The sequence below is a fragment of the Erythrolamprus reginae genome, chromosome 3 (assembly GCF_031021105.1).
Source record: "Erythrolamprus reginae isolate rEryReg1 chromosome 3, rEryReg1.hap1, whole genome shotgun sequence".
NCBI lineage: Eukaryota > Metazoa > Chordata > Lepidosauria > Squamata > Dipsadidae > Erythrolamprus > Erythrolamprus reginae.
This window is the reverse complement of record NC_091952.1, coordinates 251332372-251343589: the sequence shown is the minus strand read 5'-3', so window position 1 is coordinate 251343589 and position 11218 is coordinate 251332372. Positions and strand designations below refer to the sequence as shown.

The following is an 11218-nucleotide window of genomic DNA, read 5'->3' as shown; positions in this document are numbered from 1 at the left end:
GATGGGGGGAACTCAGTGGGGTAACGAAAATGGAGTTTCACCCCCGATCACCCAATTTGCATTGAAAGATGTTGAAATAAAATGCTGGGCATTATGCATAAGCCATGCCCACACTGGGGTAGTAAATTTTGGTAGCCCTTCACTGGTTACAGCTATTATTAACAGGCATGAAATTAGACTGATTTTGAGTCTGTTTCTCTTTCAATGTTACTATGAAGTCTCTAAAAACCACTCAACACACCCCTGCAAATTTATAGAAACATCTTCTCTTTTGCTTTTCAGTTTTACAGCAAAATCTATCTATCTATCTATCTATCTATCTATCTATCTATCTATCTATCTACCTATCCATCTCTCTCTCTCTCTCTCTCTCTCTCTCTCTCTCTCTCTCTCTCTCTCTCTCTATGAGGTCCCACTCATCATCTTCAGGCTGGTGTTTCTCTCCTTGATCTCAAGTGAGCACTGCTACGAAAACATATATATATATATATATATATATATATATATATAGATAGATAGATAGATAGATAGATAGATAGATAGATAGATAGATAGATAGATAGATAGATAGATAGATATAGATTGTTCTGAGTTCGGGTTTTGCCCCGTGTAATATTTTGAGTGTCTATGCGACGTTTCGGTGAAATCACATTCACCATCATCAGGCTGAAGTTTTAAGCTTCGTGTTGCTGTGAATATGAAAAAAAAATTGTCTATATGTCTATATGTCTCTCTATCATCTCTCTCTCTCTCTCTCTCTCTCTCTCTCTCTCTCTCTCTCTGTGTATATATATATATATGTCTATCTATCATCTATCTATCATCTATCTATCTATCTATCTATCATATCTCTCTCTCTCTCTGTCTATCTCTCTCTATATATATATATATCATCTATCTATCTATCTATCTGTCTGTCTATCTATCTATCTATCTATCTATCTATCTATCTATTTATCTATTTATTTATCTACTGTCATATATAAAAGGCAGTTAAAATTTTATAGCTGACAAACTATATTCTATATGTGTAACATATTTTGCTGATAATGAAAAAGAAAAAGAAGAGAAACTAGTATAGATCTATTTCAAGCTTATTTTGTTCCCATACACACACATACACAGACAATATATATAAATCTATCATCTATCAATCTATCACCTATCTATCTTTCTATCATCTGACATCCATCCATCCATCCACTAAATTGACTTGAATTTTCATATAAATGTTTCAAAATAACCAATGTTTGCAAATAAAGGATGAAATAGGATTTAGATTTACTTTCATGGGTTTTCTCATTCTCACAGTTATAAGTTCAATTTCTCCTTCCAAATTATGATCAAATCTTTCCTTTGCAAAACATTTGGAGATGCACTTCCTGACAATTAGAACAATTACTCAGTGGAACAGCTTGCCTCCAGAAGGTGTGGCTGCTCCAACACTGTCAAAATGTCAAGCAAGTTCCTTCTTCTTTTCTGAAAATCTATTTCTGATGCTGAATAAATTCTGTGTGCTCAACAAAGTCAACTCAAAGGCAAATCAAGGTGGAGCCATGAAAGAAATCTAGCTTTCAAAACTTCCTTGGATTCTCAAAGAGATTTGCTCAACATCGCCAGGAAATCTTAGACTTCATCACCAGGTATGTCCTTAGCAAAGGTAGAATTCTCATCCTGGTAACTGTTATATGTCATATATAAAAGGCAGTTCAATTTTTATAGCTGACAAACTATATTCTATATGTGTAACATATTTTTGCTGATAATGAAAATGAAAAAGAAGAGAGACTAGTATATATCTATCTCAAGCTTATATTCCTCCCATATATATATACACACACACACACAGTATATATAAATCTTTCATCTATCAACCTTTCACCTATTTATCTATCTCTCTATCATCTGACATCCATCCATCCTCTAAATTGACTTGAATTTTCATATAAATGTTTTAAAATAACTAATGTTTGCAAATAAAGGATGAAATAGGATTTAGATTTACTTTCATAGGTTTTCTCATTCTCACAGTTATAAGTTCAATTTCTCCTTCCAAATTATGATCAAATCTTTCCTTTGCAAAACATTTGGAGATACACGTCACAAAATGTCAAGCAAGTTCCTTCTTCTTTTCTGGAAATCTATTTCTGATGCTGAATAAATTCTGTGTGCTCAACAGAGTCAACTCAAAGGCAGACCAAGGTGGAGTCATCAAAGAAATCTAGCTTTCTGAACTTCTTTGGATTCTCAAAGAGATTTGCTCAACATCGCCAGGAATACTTAGACTTCATCACCAGGTATGTCCTTAGCAAAGGTAGAATTCTCATCCTGGTAACTGTTATATGAAAAAAAAGATAATTCTCAATTCAGAATAAGTCTCAGAAACTGCAAGGATGATATTTTTTGATGCTATGATTTCTTACAAATGGCCATTCATCACAGGTGACCATTTTTTTAAAAAAAAAAAACCAGTTAATGGTTTGATTGACACTCTAGAATGAGTGCAGAGAAGAGCAACAAAGATGATTAGGCAACTGGAGGCTAAAACATATGAAGAAGGTTGCCGAAACTGGGTATGTCTAGTTTAATGAAAATAAGGACCAGGGGAGACATGATAGCAGTCTTCCATTATCTCAGGGGTTGCCACAAAGAAAAGCACCTGAAAGTAGGAGAAGAAGCAATGGATGGAAATTAATTAAGGAGAGAAGCAACCTAGAACCTTGACAATTAGAACAATTATTAGAACAATTATTAATCAATGGAACAGCTTTTCCTCCAGAAGGTGTGAATGCTCCAACACTGGAAGTTTTTAAGGAGATATTAGATAACTATTGGCCTGAAGTGTTGTAGGGTTTCCTGCCTAAACAGGGGGTTGAACTAGAAGACCTCCAAGGTCCCTTCCAACTCTGTTGTTGTTGTTGTTGTTGTTGTTGTTGTTGTTGTTGTTGTTGTTATTAGAAACATAGAAGTCTGACGGCAGAAAAAGACCTCATGGTCCATCTAGTCTGCCCTTATACTATTTTCTGTATTTTATCTTAGGATGTTTATCCCAGGCATGTTTAAATTCAGTTACTGTGGATTTATCAACCACGTCTGCTAGAAGTTTGTTCCAAAGATCTACTACTCTTTCAGTAAAATAATATTTTCTCATGTTGCCTTTGATCTTTCCCCCAACTAACTTCAGATTGTGTCCCCTTGTTCTTGTGTTCACTTTCCTATTAAAAACACTTCCCTCCTGAACCTTATGAAACAGTAGCTACCTAAAGTCCTTGTTAAATTGTCACCAACTATGTGAAATTCTACATTATTAAAAAATAATTAGTAGGGAAGACCTTTATAATTTAATATTCCAAAGGACATTTTTCTTTTTCTCTGGGAGCAAACATTAACCAACCAGAATGTCATTAAACATTTTGTTACTTATATGTGGTTCCAAAGAGAACATATTAGAAGGATAAGAATTAAGATTAATAACTTTTTATGGCAGTTGATTTACACTTTAAAATAAAGATGGAAAGATCCATACTGTATTGTATGCCATTAAAGTGATCCTCTGACTATTAAAAAAAAACAACTTCAAATATGACACAGTTCTTGGGAAGAAGCAAAGAAAACCAAACTACCCACCAAACTGAAAATATTTCCTCTTTTAAGAGTGGAAATTAACTGTTCTCCATAGTCATTTCTGCCTTGCTTCTCTGGAAAGGCGTTCAAAGGAAAGAAGACCTTTACTGTGTAGAAGTCAAAAGGTTAATCCAAGTGATTTGTTTCCTCACATTTTTCGGTGAAATTGTCCATATATAGTACTTCTTGGAAAAAATCAGAACAGAGGCAAAAGTCATTGGATGACTGTTGACTAAACCAAAGGCGAGTGCTTTGTCCTTTAGCTGTCTGGATCCATTCTTAGCTCTCAAGAGGAAGAAGAAACAAGGAAATCAACGTAAGGTTCATTTACACAGAAGAATGCAACTGATATGAGAACCCTCTCTTCTGGAATATCAGGTGCTAAATTGGGAAATTTGGCATTCAGGTATAGTGACCACAATGAAATTGATGTAATCTATGCAAAGAGCAATGTTCATCTATCTATCTATCTATCTATCTATCTATCTATCTATCTATCTATCTATCTATCTATCATCTATCAATCTATCTATCATCTATCTATCTATCTATCTATCATCTATCTATCTATCTATCTATCTATCTATCATCTATCATCTATCTATCTATCATCTATCTATCTATCTATCATCTATCTATCAATCTATCTATCATCTATCTATCAATCTATCTATCATCTATCTATCTATCTATCTATCTATCATCTATCAATCTATCTATCATCTATCTATCTATCAATCTATCTATCATCTATCTATCTATCTATCTATCTATCTATCTATCTATCTATCTATCTATCTATCTATCTATCATCTATCTATCTATCTATCTATCATCTATCTATTTATCATCTATCAATCTATCTATCATCTATCTATCTATCTATCATCTATCAATCAATCTATCTATCATCTATCTATCTATCATCTATCATCTATCTATCTATCTATCTATCTATCTATCTATCTATCATCTATCTATCTATCTATCTATCTATCTATCTATCTATCATCTATCTATCTACCTATCATCTATCTATCTATCTATCTATCTATCTATCTATCTATCATTTATCCATCTATCTATCTATCTATCTATCTATCTATCTATCTATCATCTATCTATCTATCTATCTATCTATCTATCTATCTATCATCTATCTATCTCTCTCTCTCTCTATCTATCTATCATCTATCTATCTATCTATCTATCTATCATCTATCTATCTATCTATCTATCTATCTATCTATCTATCTATCTATCTATCTATAGCGATCTATCTATCTCAATATCCCTATCCCTATCCAGGGGCAGAGCTTTGATGTCACAGAGACATCCTTCCTGGTGTCCCTGTTTTGGCCGGCCAGGAAGGACATCTCTGTGATGTCAAAGCTCCGCTCCTGGAATTCCCTATTGGGATTCCCCACCTCCATTTGCGCCTCCTGGCCGGGCAACAACTCCCCGGCTCTTCTGGGAAGGTGACAGCCGGGCGGCGGTGCTTCTCGCCGTTCTCCCAAACCTGAACCTGAACTTTTACCAAACTTCTGGGTTCCGCGTTCGGGAGAATGCCGAGAAGCGCCCCGGCTGTTTTGGAAGGTGACAGTTGGGTGGTGGTGCTCCTCGGCTTCTCAAGTTCGGGTTCGGGTAAAGTTCAGCACTGAACCCGAACATTTATGGCAAAAGTTTGGGTGCCGAACCCAAACCGGAACTTTGTTGGGTTCGCCCAATACTAGCTGTAAGTGCTAACCAACATACCCACCTTATTTTCATGGCAACTTGCCTGCCATAAAAATACTAATAGCTCCAAATAAGTCCCCATATCAGTTTGGAGATCGTGAGGATATAAATTATAACCAGAGGGACGATCCTCAGGCTTGACCAGGAGTTCCACAGCCCTTATCAAGGCCTAATCTGCAATGACCCATAATTCTGCTCTCGATGTTCTGGACAGGTGTGGTTATTTAGCAAGAAAATTCTTTCCTTTCCAATTTGTCACAGAGTTTGCGAAGATGTCATTTTCTGGTCCTCAGAGAATTTTTTCTCACCCATGACTCAACTCTAAGTCCAGAGGTGGGCTGCTGCCTGGATGGTGGGGGCGAATGCAGTGGGGTAGCGAAAATGGAGCTCCACCTCAGAGCACCCAATTTGCACTGAAAGATGTTGAAAGAAAATGCAGGGCGTGTTCTTTGGGCAGTCTCTGCGTTCTTTCCAAAAGCATTTAAAAAACCCAAAGACAATGTTTCTGCTACAAACAAAAGCATCTAGGAAAAGTATAAGGAGATTAAGATCTGGAATTAATTCTCTGTGATCTGGGTTTCTGCCTCTCCCTCCTTTCTGAATGGCTGTAATATTCTCTAGAACAGTATTTCCCAACCTTTTTTGAGCCGCCGCACATTATTCACATTTACAAAATCCTGGGGAACATTGAGCGGGTGGAGGGGGGCTAAAAAAAAGTTTGGACAAAAAAAAATCTCTCTCTTCCTCCCTTTCGCTCTATTTCTCTCTCTCTCCCTCTTTCTCTCTCTCCCTTCCTTCCTATTTTCCCCCTCTCTCTCCATCTCTCTTTGTTTTTCCCTTCCTTCCTCTCTTTTTTGCCCTCCTTCTCTCTCCCTCCTTCCCTCCCTCTATGTCTTTCCCTCACCCTCCTTCCTCCTCTTTCTCTCTCTCACTTGCTTTCTCTCTCTCTCTCTTGCTGTCTTTCTCTCTCTCTTGCTGTCTTTCTCTCTTTCTCTCTCCCCAGTCTCTCCCTCTTTCCCTCTCTCTTTCTCTCTCTTTCTTGCTATCTCTCTCTTTCTCGCTCTCTCTTTTGCTTTCTCTCTCTTTCTTTCTCTCTCCCCCTCTCTCCCTCTCTCTTTCTCTCTCTTTCTTGCTATCTCTCTCTTTCTCTCTCTCTCTCTTTTGCTTTCTCTCTCTCTCTCCATCTCTCTTTCTCTCCCCCTCTCTCCCTCTCTCTTTCTCTCTTTCCCTCTCTCTTTCTCTCTCTCCCTCTCTTGCTATCTCTTTCTCTCCCCCCTCTCCCCCCTCTCTCTTTCTCTCCCCCTCTCTCCCTCTCTCCCTCTCTCTTTCTCTCTCTCCCTCTCTCCCTCTCTCTTTCTCTCAGCAGTGGCATTGGGCAGTAGCCGTAAGGTGGCGGCAGGGTGGTCAGCTGTGAGGCGGAGCTCCGGAACGTGTTCTGTCTGGATGCCCCCAGACTTCAACACCAACTGGAAAAAGCAGCCAGACATGCTGGTAAAATCAAAAGCACTTTATAGTTTGAAAAATAAACACAGAGAAAAACCTGTTCTTCCCAACAGGCAGGCTATGAGACTTCACAGCAGAGTCCTGATGGCCAGACAATACAGCAGACTTCTTGCTGGCACACCCACCACTGTAGAGAATAAGACCCACACCTTTTCCCCCCAAGGTTTCAGTATTCAAAGTCACAAACCAGAATTCCAAGACGCCAAAGATCACAGCCAGGTCCCAGGACTCCCAAAGATAATACTCCACAAGCCAGGAAGGGTGGGTCTGCCTTTTCAGCCTTTCCAGAGAGCACCACACCCAAACCCAGCTGTTGACTCTTTAGTGCTGAAAGTACCTGGCTAATTGTCCCCTTCGTTGTGTTGCTCTTCTCTGTCGGAGATCGATTATTGCTTGTGCATTTTCATCTAAGGAATCCAGGCTGCTTGCTGGGGAGAGCTCCCTCTCGGGGGACTCTGGCTGTCCTCCCTCTCCCTCAGCCTGAGATTCCTCCTCCCCGTCTGCCTGAACCTCCTGTTCCTCATCCTCCCCCTCTGAGCAGGAAGCCGGCAGAGGATCAGCCGTTCCCTGAGGGGCCTCAGACAGAATCACAACAGAACGGAGGCACCGACGGTGGCGGCTAGACGTGTTCCTAGATGCCGTACATGCTGGTGTTGCACTGGGCATGGACGTGGGGCTGGAGCCTCCGTCCTGGCCCAGACAGCAGGCAAGTGCCAGCCACGCAATTCCAGCATGTCCAGCCGCTGCCATCGGTGCCTCTGTTCCGGAGCTCCGCCTCACAGCTGACCACCCTGCCGCCGCCCCACAGCTACAGCAACATGTCCAGTCGCCGACGGTCGGTGCCTCCGTTCCGAAGCTAGGCCTCACAGCTGACCACCCTACCACTGCCCAACGGCTACTGCCCGCTGCCGCTGCCATCACCCTCCCGCTGTGCGCCGCCCTCCCTCTGCTAGGGCAGGGAAGATTGTTTTTGCCCTCCCCATGTATTGAATTATGAGTGTGGGCGCTCACATGTACATGATAGCGCGGACACATGTGCTTTCAGCACCCAAGGGAAAAAAGGTTCACCATCACTGTCCTAGAGGCACGAGTCATAATCATAATCATAATCATAATCATAATCATGATCATTATCATAATCATTTATTAGATTTGTATGTCACCCCTCTCCGAATCCCCCCTGCCATGGTGTGGGAGGCCAACTAGGCCACACCCACAATGGCCACACCCACTTAGCAACCAAGCAGAGCACCCATTGCTAAAAGCTTTGAAGCCCACCCCTGTGGCCAACTATTAAGTCTTTGGCAACATCCATACTATGTTGTGTGCCATCAGAGTGACCATATGAACATTGTATTCTTTTTTCCTTTGATGTTACACAGTTCTTCTGAAGAACCAGAGGAAACAAACTCCCCACAAAATGGAAAAACATTTCTGCTTTTATCTCACCAAGTGATCGAGCCAACTGTCCTCCGTGAACCACTTCTGCTTCGCTTGTATGGCAACGCTCTGAGGTGAACCAAGTTCTTTCCAGGAGTCAAGTTCTTCATTAGTTGTCAAAAAGGTCAGATGATGGTATCACTGCTGTTTCCTTCTTGAGCAGAAATCAGAAGTATTTATATGAGGAAATATGGAGCAGCAACTCAGATGAAGGTTTCTGAGGAATTCCTCACCTCTTTCACCACGATTCTTGGAAAAAGCAAAATAGATGAAAATCACATTTGATATCTGTTGATTAAAATAAGGGTGAGTGATTTTGTTTTTTAAGCTATCTGGATTCATCATTATCTGGATCCATCTTTCTTCAACAAGGAGCAAAAACAAGCAAGCAAACAAACAAAGTAGGAGTCCCTTCCATAGAAGAAGATAACCAACATGATCACCGTCTTTTCTGGAGTCGCAAATGCTAAAATAGGAAATTTGACAGGTACTGAACACAATGGTACTGATGACCTATCTTCAGAGGCCAACATTTATGATCCTGATTATCAGAAAAAAGTAATCCATTCTTTAATCGTTTTAATTTGCATTCCAGGAATTATTGGGAATGGAACTGTCATCCGGGTTTTGCATTCCCAAATTAAGAGGACTTCTTTCACTGTCTATATCCTCAATTTGGCTTTGGCTGACAGTGGGACTTTGGTATTCCTATTCATCTCTGCAATTTGGCACATAACTACTGAATCTTACAACCTGGAAATCATGGAATGTTTAGTATGGACTTTCTGCACTGGTCAATTTCTTCTGACAATCATAAGCATTGACCGATGTTTGGCTGTCTTCTTCCCAATTTGGTATCGGTGTCATCAGCCACCATACTTCTCCACCATACTTTGTGTCATTATATGGATTGTTTCCTTTGCCTTCTGTGCAATTCATTACACTTTGATTTTGGTTAAGGGCTCTCGAAGCATCCGATACTCCTACCAAATTTTTATATATACCATTTTCATATGGGTCCCACTGATGGTGGCCTCCAGCCTGGCTCTCTTCATCAAGGGATACTTTAAATCACAAATGAAAAAGCGAGGGAAGCTTCTCAAAGCCATTTTGCTTGCCCTACTTTTCTTCTTCATCTTTTCTTTTCCACCAATCATCATTTACCTCATCAACTTGATTTACAATGAAAAGTATTTCAATTTATTTACATATGGCTACTTATGTGGTTGTCTAAACAGCAGTGTTAACCCATTGATCTATTTTTTGCTGGGAAGAAAGAAGGAATATAATTCTAGGCTCAACCTAAAAATTTCTCTCCAGAGAGTTTTCAAAGAGGAGGAAGAAAGATCAACCCAAGGTCCAATTTGATATTCATTTATGATGCACTCATGAGAGTGAAAACCTGGATTACATCAGAGCGATAAGCCTTGATTTATAGGTTGCTAAATATACACACTGAGAAAGATGTTGGATTACTGCAGAACTGACATGAATGAAGGAGTGAATTGTACTGAGGAATGCAAAGTTATTGATTTTGGAAGGACATGATCTACAATTGGGCTGGCACACTTTTTTGTGGTATGGGAAAAAATAAGATACATGGATATTTTCAGAGACATTACAGTGTTCCCTCGATTTTCGCGGGAGATGCGTTCCGAGACCGCCCGCAAAAGTTGAATTTCCATGAAGTAGAGATGCGGAAGTAAATACACTATTTTTGGCTATGAACAGTATCTCAAGCCTTCCCTTAACACTTTAAACTCCTAAATTTACAATTTCCCATTCCCTTAGCAACCATTTAGATTATTGCTCACCATGTTTATTTATTACATTTTATTTAAAAAATGTTTTTTAAAGGCAGATGAAAGTTTGGCAATGACATATGACATCATCAGGTGGGAAAAACCGTGGTATAGGGGGAAAAAACCATAAAGTATTTTTTAATTAATATTTTTGAAAAACCGTGGTATAGACGTTCCGCGAAGTTCGAACCCGCGAAAATCGAGGGAACACTGTATATAAGAAATGCTTTATTATTGATGTGGGAGAAAGTTAAAGGACAATATTATATATAAATTCCAGTTTGGCTTTCAACAACTGAAGCATTGATGTATTCAAATATTACAGGATTAGTATAAAGATATACTAATACTAATACTAATACAGTGATACCTTGTCTTACAAACTTAATTGGTTCCGGGACAAGGTTCTTAAGGTGAAAAGTTTGTAAGATGAAACAATGTTTCCCATAGGATTCAATGGAAAAGTGATTAATGTGTGCAAGCCCAAAATTCACCCCTTTTGCCAGCCGAAGCACCCGTTTTTGCACTGCTGGGATTCCCCTGAGGTTCCCCTCCATAGGAAATCTCACCTCTGGACTTCTGTGTTTTTGCAATGCTGCAGGGGAATCCCAGCATCGCAAAAATAAGCGCTTCACTGGCAACGGAAGTCTGGAGGTGGGGTTTCCCAGCGAATGGAGCATCAGTGAAATCGTAGCATCACAAAAACACCAAAGTCCGCGAAACCCCACCTCCGGACCTCTGTGTTTTTGCAATGCTGCGATTTTACTGAGGCTCCCCTTGCTGGGAAACCCCACCTCCGGACTTCTTTTGCCAGCGAAGCACCCATTTTTGTGCTGCTGGAATTCCCCTGCAGCATCACAAAAACAAAGAAGTCCAGAGGTGGGGTTCCCCATGGAGGGGAGCCTCAGGGGATCCCAGCAGCACAAAAATGGGCGCTTCGCTGGCAACGGAAGTCTGGAGGCGGGGCATCCCAGTGGCGGCGGTGGGTTTGTAAGGTGAAAATAGTTTGTAAGAAGAGGCAAAAAAATCTTAAACCCTGGGTTTGTATCTTGAAAAGTTTGTATGACGAGGCATTTGTAAGACGAGGTATCAATGTACTAACAAGTATTAGT

General features: G+C 40.1%; 1 protein-coding gene across 1 annotated transcript; it reads left to right on the top strand.

Moving 5' to 3' along the window:
• Positions 1 to 8739: 8739 nt before the first annotated feature.
• Positions 8740 to 9672, top strand: LOC139165494 (proto-oncogene Mas-like). Its single transcript, XM_070748670.1, has one exon. It carries the CDS (start codon positions 8740 to 8742, stop codon positions 9670 to 9672), a length of 933 nt encoding a protein of 310 aa, XP_070604771.1.
• Positions 9673 to 11218: the final 1546 nt, after the last annotated feature.

Coding starts and splice junctions, on each gene's coding strand:
- LOC139165494 (XM_070748670.1), top strand. CDS start 8,740: ATGATCACCGTCTTTTCTGGAGTCGCAAATGCTAAAATAGGAAATTTG.